The sequence below is a fragment of the Neurospora hispaniola genome (genome assembly GCF_033458365.1).
Source record: "Neurospora hispaniola strain FGSC 10403 chromosome Unknown B0T23scaffold_8, whole genome shotgun sequence".
Taxonomy (NCBI): Eukaryota; Fungi; Ascomycota; class Sordariomycetes; order Sordariales; family Sordariaceae; genus Neurospora; species Neurospora hispaniola.
In genome coordinates, this window is record NW_026944413.1 from 2,258,318 (window position 1) to 2,283,065 (window position 24,748).

Below are 24,748 nucleotides of genomic sequence, written 5' to 3' on the forward strand. Positions count from 1 at the left end.
ATCTTAACATTCATGTCGAAACATCAGAATCGAGACCGGAAGAGTGCGAGCGTGGTCGTGATGAACGCTTCGTGCGAGAAGGTCAGCCAGATAGATACGTCTGTCCACCTGCTTATGAACATATTTTCAGCTGTTCTTCTGGGAGCCACGGTCAGTCAGCATCACGCAATCCGCAGGGCAGTTACATCAAACGTAAACTGCAGAGCTTCACGACGCTAACAAAATTCGCTCTCGAAGAACTTTGCCATGCAAGCATGGGCAGCCCCAACTCGTGCGGACGTTGATCGAATCCACCAAAGTGGTGGTACCGCTGACATTGGTATCATCTCTATGAGCAACATGTTCCATATCCGTTCAAAACGACTCATCATGTGGACAATCATGTTGGTCACGGCGTTGCCTCTCCACCTGGTGTACAACTCGGCCATATCGTCGACCACTTCTAGGCCAGCATATAATGTGGTGGTAGTCTCCCCAGAATTTTTGACGCATCCATTCGAGGTCCCTCTAACTTCAGCTGTCCCCGAAGTTTCTGTGCACCAGCAAACTCATGACAATATGACCCATGGTCTGCTTTTTGACCTTAAAGATACCAGCCAATGGGAAGAACTTAGAGGTAATCTCATCACGTCGGCTAAGAGGGATCTTAGAACGAAGGCATCCTCTTACGGTGGCGTCGTGTTGGTCGCTGACCAAAAGTCCACGCGGGCCACTAGAAACAAGACGTCAGAGCCCGCGTCTGGAATTCTCTATCAACGCATCGAAAAAGCAAGTCTTTTCTCGGATTTAGGTGCAGATTGGATGAGAGAAATCACTGTCATGCGAAAGTCTTCAGAAGACCCTGGGGCTTATAAGGACCCCCGTTGGGAAACAGAAGAAAGAGAAGACATATTCGACTCTACAGAAGACGTGTTTTCCCAGGAATATCTCATGAAGGTCGATAGGCAGGGCTTTTTCTGGGGTCAATTATGCTATTTTGACATGGATCTGCCCACTCCAGAAGATGCCCATTGTTACGTCGAGGATTATCTGGCAATAACAAATCGATCTAGCCCATCGACACCGGTCTTTAGAGTTCGTGGCAAGATGTTCGTGAGACGGATCGATCCCAAATGCCGATTACTTGCCGAACCAGTCTTTTGGTGGTTGACAACCATTTGCAACCTCGTCATTGCGGCCTGTCTTAGCTCCATGGCCTGGTTCTACAGATCAGCACCACTGGTCACCATTGGAGATGCGATCGACTCGTTCATAACCGAACCTCCGTCGCCAGACTCAAAGATGATTCCGAGATCTAGCTGCATTTACCACCACCCATCGTTTACAAACATCTTCCGACCAGCACTGCCGCCGCGGGCATACAAGCCCAAAGTAAAGCCCTTGTGGAAATCAGTTTCCTTGACACGCTGGTCTTTAACCATGGCCTGGTTCATTGGTTTGCTCCCACAATGCCTCCTCTCCTTCGTCTTTGCTCTGCTCACCGATGACATTGACACCCCAGCTCAATGGCTCGCTTCTCTTTCAATATTCGACCCAAACAACTCCCTGGACTCCAACCACATCCTCTACCACAGCAACGGCAGCGACGTGGACATTTTACCCCGCCGCTGGCGTCTTGTCTTGCTCGCCAACACGCCTCAAATCTTTCTCTCACTGACTTATCTCTTCTTCAACAACATCTTGACCAAGATGGTCGCCGAACGGGAGTGGCACTCCTTCCATATCGGGACCCAGACGGACGGTACCAGCAGTACAAGCGCAAAGGAGAAGAAGACATGCCAGATTATATGGTGGAAAAGAAAAGAAAAACCAAGCCCCAAACCAACAATACCTCTAACAACAAAGGCGCTACGCACCTCCCAACCCCGCGGCTCCCAACGCTCCACCTTCTTCCTCAGCCTCCCCTACCGCTACGCCCTCCCCTTCGTCGCCGTTTCCAGTGTTATGCACTGGCTGGTGAGTCAATGCCTGTACTTCACCGAAGTGGACTTTATCGATCTGGACGGAACCACGTTGAACAAGTCAAATCCAACAACCTTCACGCTCGGGTACTCCGTCTGTGCCATGTTCTGGGTGATTGTGCTGGGAACGCTTTCGTGGATGACTATTCTGGGGTTGGCGGTTTTTGGTAAGTATCCGGCGGGTATGCCGATTATGGGGGGTGCTCGGCGGTTATTGCTGCTGCTTGTCATGCTCCGCTGAGGAGAAGGAAAGCGAGACGGGAGAGAGAGGGTGCACATGGGGATGGAGATGAGGAGGAGGAGGAAGGGGATACGGATATTGCAGCGGGTCCGTTGTCTTGGGGAGTCATTAGGCAGGTTGTTGTGAGAGATGGAGTGGAAGTTGAGGAGAAGTGGCTGGGGTTTACGAGGGGAGAGGCGGAGAGGCCTGTTGTTGGGGAGGTTTATGGATAGCGGCCAGGAAATTAAACCGCTTTGTAGTATGTATGGAGGCGCAAATACCGTTAAAGGGATGCGTGTGAGTTCCCACACATGAAAGATGAAGGCATCCCCGAGGTTGAGCTAAACTAAGGCACATGTTAAACCCCTCTTAATCCTGTATCTTGGATACGTTAAGACCACCTACCTAAGTAGTCTTGAAGGCGCCCTCACTAGAGGCAAGTACCGAATATAGGTACTTAATAAATTCATTTTGGTGACGACTTTGGGCGGTAATTGCTAGTCAATGCCCAAAAAGTAGGTATCAGCTTCTCTGTCTCGGGTGAGGCACGGTTCAAGCCACAACATAAGCCCCACCAGGTCCCCGGTCCCCGGGACCGGAAGAAGTTCCACGAACCCCGGGCCCGGCCCCACTTGCACAGTCTCACTGTCCCCACTCTGCCGGACACTCAAGGACATCTTGACCCATCTTGACCGAACCGCCGGTCCAACCGGAACCCAAGCCCAAACCCAAGGTACAGGTCTCTCCGGCATTCTATCGAAACCATATACCAAAGCATTCAGCCATAGGACTCCCAATTTGGGATTGCTCACCACAAAGACACTCGTCTGTCTATCATCAGGGGCACCAAAGACTCGACTTCTGGCCTCCGGCGCTAGTACTACCAACTAGGTACCTTTGCCAAGCCCACCAAGCTGCAAGAGGCCCAAGAGCAAAAAGTCCGACCACCAGTCCACGACACGGTTTCGAGATTTATCCATGGACTGTCTGCACATCATCGTGCCTGCTTCGGGAACTTGACAATGCTATTGGTGGGGTGGAGGATAGAGTGATGGGGACTGGGTAGAGTGGTGTAACGCTGCTGCGAGAGGCCCGTGGACAACTAGGATGTGGGTTGTTATGGAAGCCCAGGACCGCACCGGGTGACCACCTTGAAGGTAGAGGTACCTAGGTAGGTAGCTAGAGGTATGGGATGAACGGAATAAAGGGCACATGACAATGATCATTGTACTGCTTCGGGCTGAAATAGTGTATGAATGATCGTATGGTGGTTCTGAAGGTCTAACAAATAGCAATGTAGGTACGTACTCACTGACAGGAAAGGAATGTAGAAAAAAGTACCCCTGTAACGCACTACCGAAACTGTGTCCCTTTCGGAACAAAGTCAACATAACACGAGCCTTGTAACCAGAAAAACAACGAAGAAAATGGTGAAAATCTGCAGGAATGGAAAATCGCAACTCGTAAAACAGAATGCTCATCGCCGGGAAGCCAGCAGGTTCAAAGTGATCAAGCCTGTTTCTTATCATGAGCAGCCTTGTGCCTTTGCACATTATCCTTTCTCCCTCTGTAGTCGCAACCCGGGTAATCACACTTCGTTTTCTCCTCAGGAATTTTGTTGTCGTGAGCATAGCCGGGGTGATGCGTCCACAAATGACGGTGGAGGTCTTTGACTTCTGCGGCTTTGTAGGTGCAGTTCGGACATTCGCGGGGTCGGCGGTGGTTGTTCTGGTGTTTGCTGTAGAAGAATGGTAGGTTAGAAATTGTAAACAAGGCAACAAGACGAAACGAAGCATTGAAAACAAGGCAAGGTAGAGGTGTCGTGATCGGAAGATGGACGTACGTTAAATCGCATTTTCGCTTAAAGACTGGCTGAGTTTTGCATTTGGACCCAATGCATTTATACTCGCCAGTTTCAGTGATGGTAAATGCTGTCAGTTTCGCTAATTCCTCCTGGTCGCTAGATTGTTCCATGGTATCGTCGTCCTCGGAGGGCTGAACTGGTAGAGACAGTGGTGGCTGTTGCTGATGCCAGGCCGGAGAATGGTGTTGAAACGAGTGTTGATAAGGAATAGTTTCTTGACTGTGTGGGTAGCCAACTTGCTCAGGAATAGCATATATTGGGCCCACCGAGAGTGGTAAGGCTCCAATGCTGTTTGGATCAAACCCCGAGTCTGTTTCTAGACTCAGGTCCAAGTCTCCAACCGCAGGTTGTTCGGGATCCATCGTCTATGAAGATGAAGCGTAGAGGAGTGGAGGGTGGGCTCCTGCTACTTCTGCCGAATCGTATTGGTTGAAGTCCTGTTGTCCAGTCAAAGGGGGGTCAGAGGCCTGATAGGCTTCGACGGGTTGGTCAAATGAATATTCCGAGTAAGTTTGGATGGGAGGGGGACCCGAAGGCCCCAAGCCAGAAAAAGGGGAATAAGAGCAGGCCTGAGTATTGATATAGAAGCCTGAGTCCTGGATTCCAATGTGGTACGTGGCTGAATAGTGGCTCATATCCAAATGACTGGGGTTGACAGTCGGGTTCTCCTCATTGTGGTGCGTGGGAAAGTTGTGTTGCTCGTTTTCCCCAGGGTCGTCTCCACTGATTCCAAAGGAAGATCCTTGTGGAGTCAATGGCATAGCTGAAGTCACGATGCCAATGCAAGGAGGAGTGTCCGGAGCGAAAGACGAGCAAGGACTGTCCGGATCAGAATAGCTCAAACCCTCACCGGAGCTGTCAACAGTGACATCCCAGGGATTGGGGCCAAGTTCAGGATGGTAACCGGCCTCAGCAACTGAAAAGTTGTGGTCAGACCTGGTATGGTTGTTGTACATGACAATAGTACGTCGATAACGTCGCTTGTATCTGATCGTGAGTGTGTGCGCATGTGTGATGGCGGCGTTCGAAACGGATCAATAGACGGACAAAGCGGTTCCGGTCCCGACAATCCTAAGGTTGCTGACGCTGAAAACGACAAGACGTGTCTTCGGTTGCCGGTGGCCTCGACACCATTGGAGACACGCAGAGTTCCGTCGGTGTGAGTAACAAGGTGATATGAAGAACCCCTGGAAGTCAGGAAGGGACAGGCAAGACTGTGTTCCGTTGCTTAGCAGCGCTCTTGGTTCAAATACTGGGTCCGCCATGGTTTCTTGACACCGTGAATTTCCAATGGAAACATTATCTTCAGACCATGCTGTTAATGCACGCGGCCCACCGCCAACCGTAGAACCCCAAGCAAGGAAAGTGGTTTGGATACATCATCCACATGGCCATCAATGCTAAATCTGCCTGAGGCCTACGAGGCCCACGATGGTGATGGGGCCCTTGCTCCCACTGGCGTGGTAGGATTGGTAGCGTGTAGCCACAATTTTGGCCCAATGATGTGACCTGATCTTGCCCTCCAACACCCTCTAATTGGTCCAAAGAGAGGCAACTGAAACGGTGATAGGCTGTCAATTGTCGAGGCAAGGCGTAAAAGTAGATAAAGAATGGCATGCCTCCAATGCACGATCAGCCTGCCTCCATTCGACCCAGCTCAGCCCAGGTCTCTGAGCAACCGAAACTGCTTCCTCAACTCGCGCGGTTGCGTAAGAACTGGGCAAAAGGGCCTCTAACATTTGCATAGACCTGGTTCGACCTCCATGGGGCTAAGAGCCTTGTTGTTTGTTGTCAATCACATCACGCAGGCTGCGGCAGCGCGTGGAGGCATGCTTTTGGCTCGTCTTTTCCGCGGCGGTGGGCCTCACCAACCTCAGATCGCCATCGAATCTCGACGAAACCGGTCGCGCCAACGCTGTGGGCCTCACGGTGATGCCTCTGGTACAATGAGCTGGGGATGAAGTACTCGATGGGTGGAATTGGCGCTGTCCATTATATAAAAACTTTCGAAAAGCTCGCCTTCTTCGACATCGACGACGCAGCACCTCGACCTAGTCCATATCATCAGCTCACCAGAATTCTTCAACTGTTTCCTCTTTGCGACCTCACTTACCCGATATCTTTCCTACCCATTCTTCCCAGCCATTGACAAGATGTCAACTGACGATCTCCCCTCCAATCTTGTCCCGCTGGAGCGTGGTCTCAGCCTCCGGTTCTACGAAGCGGTTCTCTTGCTCTACAGCCTCAAGGAAGTCAAGTTCGAGGCGAAGAGCGTCAAGGAACCGGAAGCAGACCTCGAGTCCGACACTGGCAGATCATCGAGGGACTCATTCCGATGCTTCGTCAACAAGCTCGGCCAGATCTGCGACAGCGAACTGAGAGGCAAAAGTGTGACGGCATTCGCTGTCCTCCAGCCTGGGGGGATTCAATATCGATTTGCATCCAACCAGCGGACGAACGAGGAGCTGCAAGATGTCAAGAAATACATCACCAACATCCTGGGAACTCTGGGAAGCACTCCTGACGACCAATTGAACGGAGTGTTTGGGGCGGTTCTTGAAAGAGTCATATCCTTTAACCGACCTGCCATCCAACAGCATATCAAGAACTTGACCAAACAAGAAGGGATCAATCACTGCGTGAAAGTATGTGAAGAGGAAGATACCTTTGAAAGTAAGAGCACTCACGGGTATCATGGAGAGAATTTCACTGGCTAATAATGCGATGCCTATACAGGTCGGGAAGCTGCCTGTGGTATCAACTCTCTCGGAAATTTTGCCTGGTTGTCCGAACGAGAAGAAAGAGGCGGACCGAGTGGTCTAGAGATCTGTAAGTGATGAAGTCTTACATACTTCTGTCTCCCAGTCAACATACTAACAGGTTATCGACAGTTGTAACCGAAACGCGGGAGCTCCTGGAGACCATCAATCGATTGTACAACTCTTCTTTTCAAGGATTCATGCGCGACAAGGCCCGAGCGGACAGAGATCCCAATTCAAAGACACCATGGAGCGAGTTGCGACACGCCTTTGGCCGTCTTCAATCCTACAACATTGCTGTCAGAACACTTATTTCGATGCGGCGTCGGCGTCGGGAGCTGTTTGAAGACTTTGAGGTCGTACCTGTTCCATCCAGCGTTCGATCTGGCTGCCCGAACGTCCGTCGCACCCTTGATCGTATCATCCAACGCTTTCCAGACAAGATGAGAATGGCTCAAGCATGCAATACCAATCTCCCGGAGGAGCAGCGGGGTGCGGTAGAAGACAAGATCAAGGCGTGCACAAAGGGCAAGTTCAGGCCGTATGTGCATGCCGAATTGGTGTTGCTGGACTCAATCCTCCGAGAGCAGCGCAAGGGCGAACCGTTGCGCTTCTTTGCCGAGGCGGATTATGATCGCTATATTGGCTGCAGCAAGCCCACTTGCCGCCTGTGCAAGTTGTATATCGACAACCACCCGAGCGGGGTCGAATTTCGCCATGGTCATTGTAACGTCTACCATGAGTGGCGTGCCCCGGACATCTACAATGATGACGGCGTCAATGTTGCGGAAGCTATTAAGACAAGACAGGATATCCATAACAGGATGCTGGAGACACTGCGGCAGACGATCAAGAGGTGGATTACTGACAATGTGGCTGAGAGGAAGCTCCACGATTCCAACACGAACGCGACTAGCTACATTGGAGGAGGAAGCTCTGCTTACAATGCACACTTGTCAGCACAGGCTTCTCCCGATAGCATGGACAGCATGTCGACCATGGGCGCGGTGGATGACTCGGATGATGTGGCGACTATGTTCGGAGGGCTGTCAATTGGCGGTGATAGTGGACAATCCTGGTCTCCGATGTCGGTCAGCAGAAGCTCACAGGACACAACTCCGGTGCAAGAGGATAAGGCTGGTTCTCCTCGTGGATTGTCCATGGAGTCTTTGATTGACAAGAAAAGACGACGCCCTCTGATCATCGAGGTTGAAGAGTAGGACATTGGATCGAGCGTGGCGTGTGGTTGGAGCGTTGGAAAGGTGTTGGGGTCGAGAGACGTTGATGGAATATGGGCGTGGACTTTCGTGTGTGTTGAATCATGTTACCGTTGTTAGTAGACTGCCATTATCCTGAAGATTCCTTGCTGCTTTGCGTTATTCGACTCAGGCCCAGATTGGCCAACATTGTGACAAATGGGTTTTGCGATTGTGTGATTTTTGGGGTTGAAGACTTCCGGCAGTGCTTTCCGCTGGACACAGATTGAGTGTGTTGTTCTTCCATCTCTGAGAAAGCTCGATAGAGGTACCAAACATCATCCGTCTGCTCCTTCCGTTCCCACGCGTTGAAGGTGCCCACCCCACACCTACCTCTCACAGCTGAGGTGCCCCAGTGTTGTGTCCATCCGGAGTCCGTCACAAAGCTCGTCAATACGTCTTTCCATCTCATCCCCGGCGAAATCTTTAGTCAGTTACCTCTACTCACGTTGACGGGCCAGAGATGAAATCTGTCAGCTGTTCCCTTCCCTTGGATGGACCAAATGGGATACGACTGAAAAGGTCCCGCCTGGTAGCTATTTCCTTCCTTTTCGGCCTGGTCAACGACGTGGAAGGAGCTGATTCAACCTGAAACCTTCTCATCGTGAACCTTCCCCATCAGATTGGGGAATAACTGATGAACGAGATCACCATGCAGCAGCCCTGCTCTTTCCTCATCAACCGGTTATTTCTTTCAAGTTGTACCACCGTATGCTTCACTTGAAGAAGGCCTGCCTCCCCGTGTACGCCCAGTTCGACTTCCAATCGGATCAATCATCCTCTCACTGATATCGATTCCGGGAACGTTCCAATCGGGGTGTGAGTGCGAACAGTACCACAGCCTGGGCTTGACGGGCATTCGGGCCATTAAGGAAGGGCCGTGGTGCACCAGCAGTTTCCGGGTACCGGTTGCTGGGATGCAGTACCTCGTAGAATGAACGACGGGAGCTCCGATTACAACGGATGTAGAGAAGGCAGTTGCTGTTTCCGTGACTTTGAAGAACCCGATGCGATCATGCCGTCACGGTGGCTGTGTTGTTGTCATCGCGGGCAGGAACAGTTGCGAAGGTTTGGGACTTGGCGCGGGCGGGGTCGTGGACGTGGGCGCGTATCCACATGCATGGACAATTTAGGTTAGCGCACCATCCCGGCAGGCATCACATCGAGGTACCTCCAGTCATGGCCGTTCAAGGGAACTCGACGTTTTCCACTTCATTTGCTTCTTTCCTTCCTTCGATCTTTAGTCCGTTGCCTCCAAATCACATTGAGTTGGGTTTTTATATTCAAGGTCAAAAAGATTCTTTGATCTGCTGTTGCGCTGACGGCTGGCTGGGCAAAGTCCCCGTAGCACTCCCGGGCCCCGGCCGCCGTTGATGGATCGTGGGAGCAGCAAAGTGCCGGTGCAGGCCAAGGTTGCAAGCGGAATAAGCAGCTTACTTCGCACCAGTAATACCTCCCGTCCGCACAAATCTCTGATACCCCCGTAATCGCCTTATTATCGTGTGCCTAGAGTGGCTGCGGCGTGAGGTGTTGTTCTTCTAGAGACTCTACATCAGACGGCTCGGTAACATGGCGCTGGAACCGGCAGTATTCCATGGCCGGTAACAATGCTTGGGATGGATAATGTTCCCAGGGAGACCAGTAAAAGTATGACTGGTCATAAAAGTGTTGTTCTTGTAAGTTCCTCCTTCATCTTCTTTTCTTTCATCCTCGACTCTGGAGCTTAGTACTACTTCTTTCTTTTCGAGCCGATCTATTTTCTTCTCACAATGTCGAGTTCCCCCTCCTCTACACCAAGGTTCAAGAAGCCCTTTTTCCGGTCTTTTGTGCTCTTGTTATTCTCCCTGCTAGTCACAATCGTTCCCCTCATTGCCGGCCAGACCCGACCCAGCTATCATCTTACTCCCGCGACGAAATGGATGAATGACCCCCAACGCCCCTTCTTTCAAGGAGGCGAATGGCATCTCTATTACCTCTGGAATTCCAACTGGGACAAATCCGATCCCGGCTCGGGCGGAACAGAATGGTACCATGTCACTAGTAGTGACCTGGTGCAATGGACTGCTCGAGGTGTAGCAATCCGGAAGTACCAACCTAACCCTCCCGGGGGTGCCATCTTGGGTGACATCGAGACCGGCAGCTCCGTGATTGATACAGCCAACTCAGCCGGCTTTGGACATAACGCTGTTGTCGCTGTCCTCACGCAGATGCAAGACGGTATGCAACAGCAGTCCCTTTTCTATTCCAACGATGCCGGATATACATTTACCGCCTACCATGGCAATCCCGTAATGCCAAACCCCAACCCAAGCGCCAAACCAGCCTTTCGAGACCCCAAACTCTTCTGGGACGACACAGCAGGGCATTGGGTCGCGGCGGTGGCAGAAGGAGACAAGATTGGGTTCTATACATCAGCAAATCTCAAGAGTTGGACCTATGTCTCAGGATTCTACCCCCCTGGTGTGGATCTGGGTACACTCGAGTGTCCAGATGTATATCAGATTGATCTTGATGGTAACCCGGCGTCACGCGTCTGGATTCTCGCTGTGGGCGCAAATGGCTATCTGGAAGAAAAGACAACAGGGACAGCCTACTGGGCTGGAACTTGGGACGGGACCCGTTTCACAGCCACGACCAGCCATCGGTGGATGGATGAAGGTTCCGACTTTTACGCCACGGTTAGCTGGGAGAACCCGAGCAACAGATATGGCAGCCGTTATGCTATTGCTTGGATGAACAATTGGGAGTATGCATCGACCTTGCCTTATTACGGCGGCTTTGAAGGCCAGATGAGTTTAGTACGCGAGGTGAAATACCGCACGATTAACGGCACTCCCGCCCTGGTCAACGTCCCAATTCCCGAGTATGCGGCGAGCTTCGCAAGCCCTTTCTTGGTTACCGGGACGACCATTACCACAGATCCGGCGACGGCATCGCTTCCTTCCAATCTCGCCGGAGGTGCCTATGTCATTCGAGCAACGGTCACCAAAGCCGGTGGTGATGATGGTAACAGGGTCTCCTTCCGTATCAAATCCGATGGAAGGTTCAACACAACCATCGGTTATGACTTTTCCAATTCCCAGGTATTTTTGGATAGAAGCTCTGACGGATCCGATTCGGATACATTGGCATCGGGGCCCAAGGCAGTTTGGGATGCTGTACGGACTGCAACAAATCCTTCCGGTGGGAGCACAGTCGAACTGGCGATCTATGTAGATCAGAATTCGGTTGAGACGTTTGTGAACGATGAAGGGATCACGGTGTTGTCGGGGCTCATCTACCCCAATCAAGGCGCAGAGGGGATTGAAGTTGTGTCAAGTGGCGGAAAGTTGACTTTGACTTCATTTAGCTATGCTAGCTACGCAAGCTAGAAGTAGTGTTGTGCAGGAAAAGCATCAAAAAATGGTACAGCGGAATGATTGAAAATGCCAAGCATTGACGATAACTTCATCTTTTCTATTTGGGCACTTGCACGCAAATCCGCTTCGACTCATTTGTTTACACTTGCCGGCATCAACTCTTTGATTGGCAACTCAGACGGTCAAAGCCCGTCTGTTCTTTCCCTGACTTACATACAATTGCTGGCCGGTATCGGGACAACAGCGGTACTTGCCATTTCTGTACCGAACAGAAAGGAAAGAAATCATCCGTCATGGATGGAACTGCCTAAGTACCTTCAATCATGTGAGCTGTCTTGTCCAGTCTCGTGTTAGGCAAGTGAACCCCGCCGTCTCCGACCACAACACCGCGAAATTGAAGCCACGGGGTCTCATTTACTTGGCTAGAGGAGGTATTTCAACCCAAGGAACGTCAACATCACCTACCATCAGTCCTCTCAACATCGGCATTACATTAATTGATTATTAGGTAATATCGCAACCATCAAAATGCTCACCATACAAGCACTCTCAATCATCCTTGGCTGGTTGGCATTACACGACCTCCCCGGCGTCGCCGCTCTCCCGGGTGCCTCCACAATTCGACATGTCTCCAGCAACATCGACACCACCGAACCAATTGCCAATGGTCCCTACGCTGTCTCAGTCCCCGATCGCCTCCGGATCCTTGAGCCCTTCCACATCGAACTCCCCAAAGACCGTGAAGACCAAAATGAAGGCGCCGCTCTCGTTGAAGCCTATTCAGCCAGCCCCGACTACGCTCGATTGTCCGATATATACAACTACCCTGCCTCTGCTTCCGCCGACCTCTGCGCGGTCTTGAATGATGATACAACTCCTGGAGTTGAAGCTGAAGGGGTTTATCCGGGTGCTGCTGCTGCTGCTGCTGCTGCTGGCTCGACCTCGTCCTCGACCGAGGCCACAGACGACTCAAAATCCTCCGTTTCGAACTGTTACTTTGACCAACACCTTTACCATGACTGAGACCAACACTCTAATCAACACTCGGACCGCAACCTTAACTGCCACTGCCACCTTAACCGCCACTGCGACTGCCATCATCCCTTCCTAAACATTTACCCTCACTCACTCCACTCACCTTGAACGTGGTATCCGACCAGAAAGGGCATGTCAGGAATGGGTAGAAGGTACTGAAGGGATCTGGATGCTTGATCGGCTTTGGGAAGCAGTGACGAAAATTGGATGTAGGAGATGAGAAACGGGAAATGCATAATGCCGATGCGGTAAACAATGGGTCGAGAGGAGGAAGATAGACACGGAGACTTCGTCGATGATATGGAGTTGTCTGGAGATGGCCGCGCTGGTAATCCTAATGACGATGGACGTTCAAAAATTACTGTAGTACTGGTAATAAGCATTACATTATATCTATGTCTCATACCTCTATGCACAGGTGATACTTCTCTATGTGCACGGCAACCAGTGCCTGTTCATCACCGCCGTCCAGTCATCTCTCGACTGGCCTAGACATCAATCATACCGCCAGGGTATCAAGGTCCAGTCGCCTTCCCGTCCACATCTAATCAGATCCTGTCATGGCCAAGTACTCGGCCGCCGCCCCCCTCGCAGCAACCATCCAATCCTCTGGCTCTTCCTCCACCGCTGGGCCCCTCTGACTCTCGTACATCTGCTCCTGCTGCCTCTGGTTGAAACCGTAAACATCGGTGTCCCTAGGTATCATCGCATTAGCATCATCCACCCGTCCAAGGAATGTCGGTGCAACTTACAGTTCAAACGCATCAACCCCCTCCCGCCCTTCAGCATCCCTACTAACCCACACAGCCACACTCCTCGCCGCAACAGGAAACACTCCCCACCCTCCTTCATCAATCATCACCTCACCCGGGCAAAACTTGAGCAAATCCGTCCACACCTCGCCCGCATGTTCCACGCCCACGTACATCCTTTTGCTAGCATGTTCCCACCAATTGGCCATCACGCACGCCACGCCCGCCCCACCAGCCTGGCTATAATGTCCCGTCCTCGTAAACCCGACGCAATGCGGATGATCCAAATAATCGTACTGCGTCCCGTACGCCCACAACCGTCTCGCTAGCATCAACTTTGGAAGTACTTGCCCGCCGCACATCGGTGGCTTCCAGTACTGAGGGTCCGGTAGGGGCGTATCTCGAGGAGACGCGGCGTCTTCGGAGGCAGGGGTGTCATTGGAAGTGACGCCGAAGGAACCGTAGAGATCAGACCAAAACACGCAGGGCACACCGGCGTTGGCGCGAAGTAAGATGAGAGAATAGGCGAGGGGCATGAAAAAGGGGGCTATCGGCGTTTCGAGCGATTGGCCCTTTTGCGTGTCGTGGTTAACGACAAAGGAGACGGCGTTGTGCGGTTTCCAGATGCAGAGGGTGTCGTCGAATAAGGTGCGGAGGTCGGTGTCGCGGCTGCCGTACGTGATCCCGGGAGCACCACCACCACCACCGGTGGGAGAGGCTTGGAGGTGTTCGGAGGCTAAAGAGATGCGGGAGAAGTTGGAGACTAACTGCACGTCGAAGAGAGATAAGCGGTGGTGCATGAATTCGATGTAGCGCGCGAGAAACTCGGAATCTTCGCGCCAGTATTCGCCTACAATGAACCACGTCCCTGGGCTCCCAGGGGGTCCAGGGGCGACGTGGCGGTCGATGTTGGCTAGAAATTCACGGACAAAGGAGTAGGAGTAGTGCTTGATGGCGTCTAGTCGCAATCCACCGAGTTGAGGCAGTTGGGATTTCAGCCACCATGTCCAGTGGAAAAGATCCCGCTTGACTTCGGGGTGCTGATGGTCGATATCTGCAAACATTAGGTAATCGTAGTTTCCGTTTTCTTCGTCTACGTCCTCGGCCCACTCTTTGCCTTCAAACTTCCAGATGGCGTTTTCCTTGCGCAGGTCGTCGTAGTCAATTCCCGTAAAGTGTCGCGCCGACCAGCGGAGTGGGGAGTACATCCCCTGTCTTCCCGGGAAGTCGTAACCGGTCCAGGCTTCGATCTCTGTAGGCTTTCTGTCTAGCACCACCCGTCGGTCCTTGGGGTCCACGCGTCGGGCGAGGACGGGTTCCTTAAAGTCGGCGGCGGCTTTGTGGTTGAGGACGGCGTCGAAGAGCACCGAGACGCCGTATTGAGCTCCGACGGCTACTAACTGTTGGAGTTCCTCCTTTCCGCCCCATTTCGTCTTGCGAGAGCCCTTTTGCTCGAACTCGCCTAGGTCGTAGAGGTCGTAGATGTCATATCCGTTACCGGTCTTCCAGCTGGCCTTACAAGCGGGTGGGATCCAGATCTGGGTAATGCCAAGCTGGGCGAGCGTGGGGATAATTTTGGTCAGGCGTCGCCAGTGTTGGAAATCCGGAGGACAATACCACTCGAAGCCCTGGACCATGGTGCGGTTGGGCGGACATGGTGCGTCTGGCGGGTAGGGGGTGTAAGTGCTGGGGAGAGAAGTAGCAGGTCGGCGATGACGGAGGGGCCGGAGTTGGGAAGATGTGCCGCCGTAGGGTGGTGGTGGTTCCAGGGTTGGGCTGGGATACTGGGGGACTAGACCGAGGAAGGCGCTCATTTTGGCTGTCGGGGTTGTTGAGATGGTGAGATGGTTAGAGCGGCCGTAGCTGTGAGAGGTAGCGGAGATGGGATGAGATGTTTACATATAGACATTTTGACCTGGTGGATACAGGAACGGTCATGCGGACGGGGTTTGACCGCTTCCATCTCCATGGTGGTGGTGGTGGTGAATGTGGTGGCCGTGGTGGTGAGAAAGTGGAAATGGCGGTGCCGGGATGAGGTGAGACGATCGGAAATCTGGGGTTGTCGACAGAAATATGGGTTCTGGTTCGGGGCGGTTGGATGTCTCGTGTGATGGTTGTCCCTGTCGGAATGTTCCTCCACGATGTTTGATCCGTGACTCGACTTGGTGATCTGGAGGACTGGAATACTTGAAGCTCTTCCTCCTGACACCCACCCTCCTTTGCTGACGTTCTGGCATTTTTCCTGATCATCCCCTTCCATCTGATCACCGTCCATCGTTATTCAAGATACCCAATATTCTGTCCATCGGGATCTCTGCCGAGCCTCGCACACCAGGGCATCTCCCAGTGGAAATCGAGCTTCGTATTGGCGGTCTCCACGCCCCCTGTGCTGACCCCATCTTTCACTGCAGAATGGGCCATCATTGGCTTCCCATCAGCAGCCAAACACTTGGCCGGGATGCTCGCTGCAACGGCCGCCCCACGGGTCCCTGATGATCGACCACCTTCCGCGTGTTCCATGGACCAAGTTCGACGTTCTTCCAAGCCACCCACCCACCCACCCACACCGAAAGTCAGGATCGGCAAAAGATCATCGATTCTTCTGTTTCAAGGTCCTTGTTTTACGAGGTTCGAAGTTCGCAAGGCGTGCGACGGTGTCTGACGGGCCGACGGGTGCCATCGGTCGAGAGAGTCTAAAACACTCCAAGCGGGTGACGGTTGGGAGCCTCGTGGCTTCGCGGGGTACACTGAGGTACTAACGGGTAGCGCATTACGGGGGTCACAATGGTCGGGGATGGAAGAGGTGTCGAGGAGGAGTTGGCTGGATGGATGGGGAATTGAATTGCAACTGGAAGTGGATGGAATTCCTCGAGATTCTAACGCGCTGCCCTGGTGCGGATAAAGCGTCGCTTCCGGCCGGCAAGGTTGGTCAGTGGGTACATGCGCAGCGCTCTCAGTGGATGGTGTTAGTGCCATTCAGTTGCAAACAGTTAGGTAAGGAATCAGGTCGTCACATCGGAATTGGTTGTGATTTTCCGATTGACAGGAATGGCTGCCCGAACGCATAGGTATGTCAGGTGCAAGACTTGAAGCATTCCAGTTTCTATCGGGCTGGGAATGAAAGGTATTACGAAGGAGGAGAGATCATACAGGGCAGTATCTGCCATCTCTACCATCACCAATATGACTGACACCACCACTAACACTTATCCTTTACCCCAGTCAACCCTAACCCGACTTCTAATCAAGAGTGTCACCAGGCCGGGCTAGGGAAGTAGAAGAGGGAACATGGAATAGGCATAACGAGCATTTATCAATTGAATTTGAACTGAGTAGAGGTATCATTGCTATCAAGGATATAGTCGTTTGCCCAACCTTTCCTCCCAAACGCCTTCAACGCCGCCGCTGTCATATGACATGCTTCACAGCAAAATGCTGACCCCAACGCCAAACCCATACATGTACATCATGAACAACCATCAACAATCACCGTCGTCCCCCCTAATGGTCCGAATCCAATAACCTCACAATCGCATAACTTGTCCCTGCCGCCAACGCCCCAATAATCAACGTCTGCACCGCTCCCCAAACCCCGGCCTCCCTCGTCCTAATCGTCACCCAATTCTTGACAAACCCAAACCCAAGCAGAATCAACGCCGTGATCACCACCGACACCCACAACGCCTCCCTCGCTCTCTCCATAAAGAAATACGGCAGCATCGGAATCAGACCACCCACAAAATAACTAAGGCCCATCACTCCCGCACTGACCCACGCCCGATTGAGGTCCGGCTCCATCATGCGCACCTCGAGATCCATCAAAAACCGCACCAGATTCTCTTCGTTTCCCTTTCGACACAGATCCTGCACCAGCGCGGCAGCCGTGGCGCGCGACACCCCATAATGGTCTTCCAAAATAGCCAAAATCTCCGACTGCTCCAACTGCGGCAGGTTCGACACCTCCCACGCTTTGCGCGCATGCTCCGCCTCCCAATGCTGTCGCTCCGTCACGCCCGCCAGGTAAGCGCCCAGGCCCATGCTGATCATCCCCGAGAACAACTCGGCCAAGCCGCCCATGATGACGAGTTTCGTGGACCCCAACGTGGAAAGACCGGCGGTGAGGGCAAAGGGGACCGTGAGACCGTCGGAGAAGCCGAGGATGATGTCCCGGAAGAGACCGTCAAAGGTGTTGAATTTTTTGGAGGACGAAGAGGAGGCGCTGTCGGAAGACGTGTGCGGCAGTTGTTGGCGCGGGCACGGCCCGGCGGCGGCGGTGGCTGTGACGGAGGAGCTGGTGAGGCAGGAGCGCATGCTGCGGATTGAGCCGGGCCGGGTTTTGTGTGGTTCGTATTCTGAAGGGGGCAGGTCGGCTGTTGTAGGTCTAGGGCCGAGGAGTGGTGATGTTTCTGGTGATGAAGTCATGGTGTTTGTTGTTGGTCGGGTCGGTGATTTTTTGGTTCAAGTTGCGATTGTGGTGTGTCGACTTTGTGATTTGTACCTGGAAAATTGTATTGGTGTGTGTGTGTGGCTGTTTGCAGTATTTGAAATGAAAGGGGAAACGTTCGATTAAGGAGGATGAGCGCAACAAAAAGCTGGCGAAGCAAAGGCCGTTTGATATCAGAAAACCGAGGAAGGTGGAAGCTGATGTGAAAGGTGATCCATGTCACTTCACCCTGGGGTGGGGCTAGCAATGCTGACCATTCCCTGTCTTTCTATTGGGCAGGAAAAGGCAGCATCTGGGGGCTGGGGGTGAACGCAACCAAGCTTGATCTGGGTGCAGGCAAGAGAACTCCAAGTTAAGTCAGGAAAACTAACCAGACACCCAATCATGTCTCTTGCATTTCTGTTTTCCACCCTTCTCCTCACCTTTGAACTTTTCCATCTTTGGCAGTCGGTGGGTTTCACTTTGGTCATCCTCCTCATCTTTCTTGATGTTGATTTGCGAGCCGGCGAGATGATCCTGGAAGCTAGAGCAAGGCAGAGACACTATGCGGCACGGCGGTCATCATTGTACCAGGTAGGAAAGAGGGACAACAATAAAGGGGTTTTCCTGGTGCTTGGTTGCTGGTAAGCTTTACATTGGTCTGCGTGACAATGCTGGCTGTTCTTGTTCGGCGTCTCTCTCGTCTTTGTTTACTTTGGTGGGGCGTACCCCTGGGAAAAGCCCCACTCCTTCCAACGCAGTGAGGACCTATGCAACCGAAACACCGTCATGTCTCGTCCGTCGTTGTGCGAAACAAATTCCTTGCCTTGTGCCAAAGCGGTCATGAGGGTTCATTCAATCCAGAGGTACCAATGCATAGAAGACTCATTTCGATCCATCTCAGTCCCAGACATCTCCCTCGCGTTGTTGAGGTACCTAGGTAAATATGAAATGATAATAGATGGGAGGTTGTAAAGTAGAAGTTAAATCTATAGCACTAGGTAGATAGTAGAGACAGATTTTATGAAAAGAAAGAAGTAAAACCTCACAAACAAACATCCCAAAAAACTCCTTCTTACTCGTTAAACACAATATCCAACCATGTCTTAACCACCTATCCAAGAAGTCGCTATAGACATGAACAGCTGAAAGTCAGAAACCACCCCATCCACCCTTATAATACCATCATAGGTACACATCAACCTGCATCACGAGCTTACCTCTACCTTACCTACACTTTACCAAAAAATTCCTTTCCCCCTTCCAGGATCAACTCCTTCTTCCCCTCTCTTACCTTGTAGCCCAGCTGGAAGTCAACCGGCTCCAAGATGACATGACTATTCGTCTTTTGCGTGTCAATCGGCACCTCCTCGCCCGTGATTGGACATGTTTTTGGGCTAACATCAAATGCCCACAGAAGCGCCGCGCCAAAGACAAACATTTCGTCGTCGACAATGTTCTGCCCAAGACAGGTGCGCCTGCCCCAGCCGAACGAGTGCATCGAGGATCCCTCGCGGAAGTTGGGGTAGCGCGTGAGGGGGGCCTGGAAAGTTGGATAGGAAGGGTCAAGGTAGCGGGCTGGGTTATAAGTTTCTGGGTTTGGGTATTTCTGGGGATTGCGGTTGAGGGTCCTGTGCCGAACGAAGAGTTAGTGATGCTTGGGATTGACACGGGTGGAAGGAACCTGAAAAGACATACCATTCACAAGCAAGAACAATTGTGCCCTTCTTGATCTTGACGCCCCTAAACTCATCGTCCCTCTCCGCCTGATGTGGCACGCCAAGTGGGACTCCGCTCCTCCATCTGACCGTCTCCTTCAGGCAGGCTCGGAGAATGGGAAGCTTCTCAAAGTCTTGCATGGTCGGCATCCGATCACCGCAGACCTCGTCAATCTCTGCTTGCGCCTTGTGTTGCCACTCCGGGTGCAGAGCCATGGCCATCTGGAAGAACTTGAGCGGGCCCGAGATGGTGACGACGCCGACGAGGTTGAGGAAGCCGATCATGCACGAGGCAAAGGTCTCGTCCTTTTCGGGTTGGTCGAGTGCGTCTTTCTTCTCGTATGCCTCCTCCTGAGCTGCTGTGGAAGGGGACTTCTCGGCGTTCTCGACATCCGGACCTGGGGCCCTAGCGGAGGCAGGCATCGATGGCGCCGTATCCTGCAGCATCTGCTCAAAATACCTATACGCCCACGTATCGCTGGGTAGTTCACCCTTCCTCATTCTCTCTTTAGCCTTCCTAAACAGGCCCAACCACCATTGCCTCAACTCTGCCTCTCTCTTGACTTCGTACTTGTACCATGGGTTAATACTGGCCGGCAAGGACCACAACGGCGTCATGGTGTTGGTGATGGGTCCTGAGACAGACATGCAATGCAGAGTCTTGTCGGCGCTCTCCCCGTTCAGCCGGCCCTGCGTGGCGTCGTCCCAGGCTAGGCGGCTCATGACACGACCACAGTACTCGCGCGTATGGTCGAGGAAGCGATCCGGATCGAAAAGCAGCACAACCAGGAAGCGGCGCATCTCCGACTCAACGTGCCCGTAGAAGTGGTGCTTGTAGGCAGCGGCCATGGCGGCGTGAGCCCATTTGCGTTGAGATTTCCAGGTGTCTAGGTATGCTCTCATTAATAAACATTGCCTCAAGTCGGTTGAAACGAAAAGAACTCACCATGACGATCCATCAAAGCACTATAAACCACTCCCTCTTTATGGCCAATCAAGCTCCGGATCTGCGGCCGTCCGGAGTAAATATGTCCCCGTTTTACCAAGAGCTCCTCGGCAATCTTTTCATCTGATATAATGACAAAGGTGGCGTCCGGGACCGAAGTCGTATAGATGGGACCAAACTCGTCTGCCCACTCCTTAAACTTGAGCCAAAGCGAGAAGCGTGGCAGGTCGTGGATGCGTCCAACAATGGGAAACTGGCGCGGGCCGGGGAACTTGGCTTTGCTCCCCGAAGTCCCCACCAAGGCAGTCTTCTTCCGCCATGATAAGATTTGCTGCACGGCGGATATCAGCAGAGACGGTATGGCGAGGTAGAGGAGTAAGAGCGTAAGGTTGGATGTCTCCATGATGGGCTGAACGAGATGACCGATGGCAACTATATGAGTAAGGTACAAGTTTAGTCCTGCCTTGCGTGGACAGGTCTTGTATGTAGCTCACAAGTGTGAGGCGTAAAGTAGAGTGTCCTTTTTTTCACTGTGTTGTCTGTGGATAAGGTGAGATACGATCGATGGGATTCGGGCGAGTCTGTACTATAAGCGGCGACGTAGAAACCAAATCCGAGGGGTTGAAGAAGGACGTCGTCAGGCCGAGTTAGGAAATGAGTTGAGTGTGGGGATGGGGATAAAGTTGATGAACGACAACGAGTGTCAACAACGACAGATACCTACACGCTCTTGGTAGTTGCCTTTTCGCTCAAAACCCAGAGAAGAAGTGGAAGACAGAACGAGACCTAGGTCTAGTATAGGGGGGAGGGTCGGAGGCAGGGAGTAGCACACTTAAATCTTTTCCATGCATTCCAGCCACAAGACAGACACGGAGGCCAAGACATGTCTGTTCCAGCAGGGAGGGACACAAGAAGAAGTAAGTCGAGGACTGGCTAGACCAAAGCGGTGACAGCTTAGAACAAAAGTCCACTCTTCAGCTCCAAACCGACTGCGGCGACTTATTGGCAAGACCGTACACTAGATACGCCCCACCCCCTCCTTCCTCGTTTCCTCCTTTTGGCTTCCTTCCAATGATCGTAAGTGAAACCCTCCTTCGGGGAGTTGGCGCCATTTAGAAGATATTGGTTACCGGTTGTCCAGTTGTCGACAGTCGCTCGTCAGTCCGGGGTAAGATTCTTATCAAGCAATAGATATCAAGAGTTCCTGGTTCGTGAGAAGCGAGTACAGGTAGCTCGGTAGGTTGGCGACAGCTGTGTAAGTACCTCTACCGTACGAGGTATACGCGCATCTAAACGACCAACAAGGGTCTGTGTAGGGAATGTTCCAAGTTGCGTGGCCACCAGACCGAAGACGCAAACGGTACCTGTCCGACAGAATGCTGATTCAGCCTGTGTATCTCCTCATCACGAGCGAGGCACAACGCTAGGAGCTTGCAGTGCAGGAACAGAAGTAACGAGCACAATGTCCGGAGACAACACGAAGCAGAGTTGGGCATTCCAGGGTAGGTGTAGGTATTGCCGCTTGCATCCATCCCCCCCAGCTGTTGTCGCCCACTCCCTGCACTACGTGGACTCCAGGAGAATGGGAGTACAAACAACAAGGTACACACCCAAGAGGGGATGGCTGAAGACGCTGATTGCTGAACGACACGAAGTCGAGACATCCGATAGTCGTGGAGTTGCCTTTTCGGGGTCAAGCAGTCCAATCCGCTCTGAGGATTTTGCTCCTCCGTGTTCCCAGTGTATGGACGCCACAGCCGCTCTGACAGCTTCGACATTGGACGAGGCTGCTGTCTAGGGAGAGTGTATGTCTAGGTCAAAAATAGGTAGCAGGGAGCATGCGGCAGGAATATGACAGGGGCATTCCCTGGGCATGGGGTTGGAGCTATGTAGTCACTGAATTATGTGTAAACCCGGCGCAGAGAATTCCAAAGAAAGATGGATACGTAAGAGAGCTTGACCCAAATGCCGTCTTTCGAGAACAGGACGGCAGGACCAAAGTTTGGGGAATGTCCGTAGCCAAAGGGCCGAAGCGAACGAATCAACTTGCACACCATGTTTAGGCGCGGCTATGATTCGCGCACACACGGGAGAGCATCCTGTACGATCCTTATGCAACATATAAGACGGGAAAAAAAACAAACAACCATTTGATACACTACTATTCACAGAGGCCCTGGGACGGTTGTCTTCATAGTACACCTTTCAAGAACCTGGCGATTACTTGCATGTGCAATAAGCTTGTCTACTTGGGCTTAGGCCTCAAGCGAGCGGAATCAATATCCCTGACTTGATTCGGGTGAGCAAGGGAGACCCGGACCCGAGGAGCCGAATGGGCCATCCCCGGAGGGGGGAAGATGGGGAGAAGTGAGTGGAGGGCACAGTTGGCGGCTGACATGAGAGCAGCAAGTCCAAAGATACGACAATGGCCCGTTGTGGGCGAGGCTGCGCTGGCAGTCATGGTTGGCTCAGGCGTCGACTCAAGAAAGTGAATGAAGCTGACGAGCCATGAGGTGACCAGCATAGCATAGGGCCAACAAATCATATTTCGGTACTGATGGCTTGATGGCCAAAGGTAGAAACCTCTGCACCCGAGATCGCAACGCAGTGTGACCATGGCATGGCGGAGGTGAGCCTAGCACTTCCCCTTGCTTCTCCGATTCCTTCGCTTGTTTTTCTTCTTCTTTTTTTTTTCCCCTCTTCTTCAGCAGGTTTCAGTCCAACTGGGGTTCTTCAGAAACGAAGTGACTGCCGTGTTCAAGAACAAGTACCTTGGTAAGGGTCGCGAACGACACGTGCCTTGTGTTGATGCGGAAGCAGTTTGGGTACGCAAAGAGCAGACCGGCAATCACACATTACAGTCCAAAGGCTTCCTGCTTGGGGTGCTGCTCTGAGTATTGACGTGGCCGGGATCTCTATGGCATCTTGGCCACTTGGCGTGCTGTGCCGAAAGCAATAAAAAAAAGGGTGACGGTGTTGCACGACATTGGGATTATCCCGAAAGTCGGCATCATCTCGACGCCGGGTTGTCTGCTAAAAAGCCACTGGCGTAGGTTGTTTTTCTGGTACGAATGGATCAGGGAAAATACCTGCTAACTGACCTGCTCCGAGTCATTAACCCTGAGCTGTTGTATTGGAGCTGAAGAAGGATGGGAGATCTGATATGGGTAGTCCCTGGCATACTTTGACTTGACAGCGAGACAGTCTCGAGCACAGCAGACTGTCGTCTAAGGGACAAGGTGACTACCAGGTTTTCGTGGCGTTATGTGCGCAAAGGCGGATGGGTGCAGTGGGAAGGGGATGCTGGCCTTTGGCATATTCCGTTACACAATGGCTTCAGCAGCAACCCTGTGTGGATGAAGACCGTCCGCCTCGCCTATCAAAGAGGCCGAGACGCTGACATGAAAATGGTCGACAGGCCTTCCTCGGGCTGGTATCCGTATCACATACATGCAGCCGAGAGGCTTTGCGGTGGCGCCCCGTCTGCGTCTGCCATCGGGACCGAGAGACGCATCACGGCCGAAGTAGCTAGCAGTATGAAGGCCAGTGGAGGTGTTGATACCCAGGACGGCTGGTGGGGAAGGAAATCGAAATCTGCTCTTGTTCGATGCAAGCCGCTATTGTGACGATAGTTTTTTGTCCTTGGGAGGGCGTCTTGGGGTTGTGATTGGAGGATTCTGGTCGCGGTACAACTCTTCAGCTTCTCGGTGGTGATGTGGGCGCGAGTGGCTGCGGAGATGGCTGCTGTTGAGGGGGAGTACTTTTCCTCCTTGACTCAGACATCGGGGAGGTGTATTGTCTTTCTGGGCCCCATGATGTCAGCCATCCATGAACTACTTACGGTGTAGTCTAGACACCCAGGGACCAGGGAAACGGGGCGGGCCGCGCAGGGATGGATCATAGGGTGAGGGAGTGAGCACTGGGAGAGGTAACGTTAGCAAGGGCTCACCCAGAAACTGTGAGAGAGTGTAGCCAGAGTAACTAACGAGAGAACTGAAGGCAGAGGAGCTAGAACAACCTCGTGACGCAGATGGCCACTCATGCGGTGAGTACCTAAGTACGTAGTGTAGTAGGCATGTGAGAGCTGATATATCTCAATGGCGTCTGGTGTAGTCGATACGAGAACTGAAGCCGAGGGTGCGCCTGGTGGGTGTAACTCGAGACTCCATTCAAGGAGCATGCCCCGATGGTAATCTCTCCTGGAGCTGGTTTACTTGTCCGTGGATTCGTTTGAGAGGTGATTCTCGAAGTGCTCCCGTCTACCCATGATGTTTGTCGAGATCAAGTGGTTGAAGACTGACATTGACTGAGAGACAGACAGCAACACACAGAAAGAGCCGCACTCAGCAACGCAACCTCCCCATTTCCCTTTCTGTCCATGCGTTGTAGCGTTACCCATGGATTAGGAGTAGGTAGGCGCTTCCCTACCTACCCAGATTGGGGCAGTCATCCAGT

General features: G+C 52.5%; 12 protein-coding genes across 12 annotated transcripts; 6 read left to right on the forward strand and 6 right to left on the reverse strand.

The window, feature by feature from the left end:
- Positions 1-12: 12 nt before the first annotated feature.
- Positions 13-2,202, forward strand: B0T23DRAFT_432292 (uncharacterized protein; the record flags this gene model as incomplete). The annotated part of the gene is made up of 2 exons (XM_062840369.1): positions 13-150; positions 238-2,202. 2 exons carry the CDS (start codon positions 13-15, stop codon positions 2,200-2,202), a joined length of 2,103 nt encoding a protein of 700 aa, XP_062689479.1.
- Positions 2,203-3,690: 1,488 nt separating this feature from the next.
- On the reverse strand, positions 3,691-4,155 carry B0T23DRAFT_407802 (uncharacterized protein; the record flags this gene model as incomplete). The annotated part of the gene is made up of 2 exons (XM_062839221.1): positions 3,691-3,909; positions 4,021-4,155. The coding sequence occupies 2 exons, from the start codon at positions 4,153-4,155 to the stop codon at positions 3,691-3,693; spliced, it is 354 nt and encodes a 117-aa protein (XP_062689480.1).
- Positions 4,156-4,410: 255 nt separating this feature from the next.
- B0T23DRAFT_407803 (uncharacterized protein) lies at positions 4,411-5,310 on the reverse strand (the record flags this gene model as incomplete). Its single annotated transcript, XM_062839222.1, has 3 exons — positions 4,411-4,981; positions 5,148-5,168; positions 5,231-5,310. The coding sequence occupies 3 exons, from the start codon at positions 5,308-5,310 to the stop codon at positions 4,411-4,413; spliced, it is 672 nt and encodes a 223-aa protein (XP_062689481.1).
- An 888-nt stretch (positions 5,311-6,198) lies between these two features.
- On the forward strand, positions 6,199-8,024 carry B0T23DRAFT_324525 (uncharacterized protein; the record flags this gene model as incomplete). Its single annotated transcript, XM_062835434.1, has 3 exons — positions 6,199-6,718; positions 6,782-6,874; positions 6,937-8,024. The coding sequence occupies 3 exons, from the start codon at positions 6,199-6,201 to the stop codon at positions 8,022-8,024; spliced, it is 1,701 nt and encodes a 566-aa protein (XP_062689482.1).
- Positions 8,025-9,528: 1,504 nt separating this feature from the next.
- Positions 9,529-11,431, forward strand: B0T23DRAFT_415463 (glycosyl hydrolase; the record flags this gene model as incomplete). Its single annotated transcript, XM_062839590.1, has 2 exons — positions 9,529-9,707; positions 9,912-11,431. The coding sequence occupies exons 1-2, from the start codon at positions 9,668-9,670 to the stop codon at positions 11,429-11,431; spliced, it is 1,560 nt and encodes a 519-aa protein (XP_062689483.1). The 5' UTR covers positions 9,529-9,667.
- Positions 11,432-11,947: 516 nt separating this feature from the next.
- On the forward strand, positions 11,948-12,530 carry B0T23DRAFT_407806 (uncharacterized protein; the record flags this gene model as incomplete). The annotated part of the gene is made up of 2 exons (XM_062839223.1): positions 11,948-12,316; positions 12,384-12,530. The coding sequence occupies 2 exons, from the start codon at positions 11,948-11,950 to the stop codon at positions 12,528-12,530; spliced, it is 516 nt and encodes a 171-aa protein (XP_062689484.1).
- Positions 12,531-12,998: 468 nt separating this feature from the next.
- Positions 12,999-15,020, reverse strand: B0T23DRAFT_432297 (glycoside hydrolase superfamily; the record flags this gene model as incomplete). Its single annotated transcript, XM_062840370.1, has 2 exons — positions 12,999-13,149; positions 13,207-15,020. 2 exons carry the CDS (start codon positions 15,018-15,020, stop codon positions 12,999-13,001), a joined length of 1,965 nt encoding a protein of 654 aa, XP_062689485.1.
- A 1,480-nt stretch (positions 15,021-16,500) lies between these two features.
- Positions 16,501-17,870, reverse strand: B0T23DRAFT_388722 (VIT family-domain-containing protein). Its single transcript, XM_062837769.1, has one exon. The coding sequence runs from the start codon at positions 17,626-17,628 to the stop codon at positions 16,708-16,710; it is 921 nt and encodes a 306-aa protein (XP_062689486.1). The 5' UTR covers positions 17,629-17,870; the 3' UTR covers positions 16,501-16,707.
- Positions 17,871-17,934: 64 nt separating this feature from the next.
- B0T23DRAFT_388723 (uncharacterized protein) lies at positions 17,935-18,571 on the forward strand. Its single transcript, XM_062837770.1, has one exon. The coding sequence runs from the start codon at positions 18,035-18,037 to the stop codon at positions 18,275-18,277; it is 243 nt and encodes an 80-aa protein (XP_062689487.1). The 5' UTR covers positions 17,935-18,034; the 3' UTR covers positions 18,278-18,571.
- On the reverse strand, positions 18,569-21,139 carry B0T23DRAFT_237252 (cytochrome P450). Its single transcript, XM_062833977.1, has 3 exons — positions 20,294-21,139; positions 19,328-20,234; positions 18,569-19,260 (listed from the first exon to the last, which is right to left on the reverse strand). Exons 1-3 carry the CDS (start codon positions 20,694-20,696, stop codon positions 18,861-18,863), a joined length of 1,710 nt encoding a protein of 569 aa, XP_062689488.1. The 5' UTR covers positions 20,697-21,139; the 3' UTR covers positions 18,569-18,860.
- Positions 21,140-21,755: 616 nt separating this feature from the next.
- B0T23DRAFT_407810 (uncharacterized protein) lies at positions 21,756-22,091 on the forward strand (the record flags this gene model as incomplete). The annotated part of the gene is made up of 2 exons (XM_062839224.1): positions 21,756-21,799; positions 21,911-22,091. 2 exons carry the CDS (start codon positions 21,756-21,758, stop codon positions 22,089-22,091), a joined length of 225 nt encoding a protein of 74 aa, XP_062689489.1.
- A 1,525-nt stretch (positions 22,092-23,616) lies between these two features.
- On the reverse strand, positions 23,617-24,370 carry B0T23DRAFT_407811 (uncharacterized protein; the record flags this gene model as incomplete). The annotated part of the gene is made up of 5 exons (XM_062839225.1): positions 23,617-23,821; positions 23,863-23,887; positions 23,921-24,037; positions 24,135-24,212; positions 24,355-24,370. The coding sequence occupies 5 exons, from the start codon at positions 24,368-24,370 to the stop codon at positions 23,617-23,619; spliced, it is 441 nt and encodes a 146-aa protein (XP_062689490.1).
- Between the last annotated feature and the right edge of the window lie 378 nt (positions 24,371-24,748).

What these genes read in the sequence shown, in the direction of transcription:
- B0T23DRAFT_388723 (XM_062837770.1), top strand. Translation starts at nt 18,035, where the DNA reads ATGTCTCTTGCATTTCTGTTTTCCACCCTTCTCCTCACCTTTGAACTT.
- B0T23DRAFT_237252 (XM_062833977.1), bottom strand. Translation starts at nt 20,696, where the DNA reads ATGGAGACATCCAACCTTACGCTCTTACTCCTCTACCTCGCCATACCG. An exon ending in TGCTTTGATGGATCGTCATG is followed by an intron (nt 20,235 to 20,293) that starts GTGAGTTCTTTT and finishes GAGCATACCTAG; the next exon opens with ACACCTGGAAATCTCAACGC. An exon ending in ATTGTTCTTGCTTGTGAATG is followed by an intron (nt 19,261 to 19,327) that starts GTATGTCTTTTC and finishes CGTTCGGCACAG; the next exon opens with GACCCTCAACCGCAATCCCC.
- B0T23DRAFT_388722 (XM_062837769.1), bottom strand. Translation starts at nt 17,628, where the DNA reads ATGACTTCATCACCAGAAACATCACCACTCCTCGGCCCTAGACCTACA.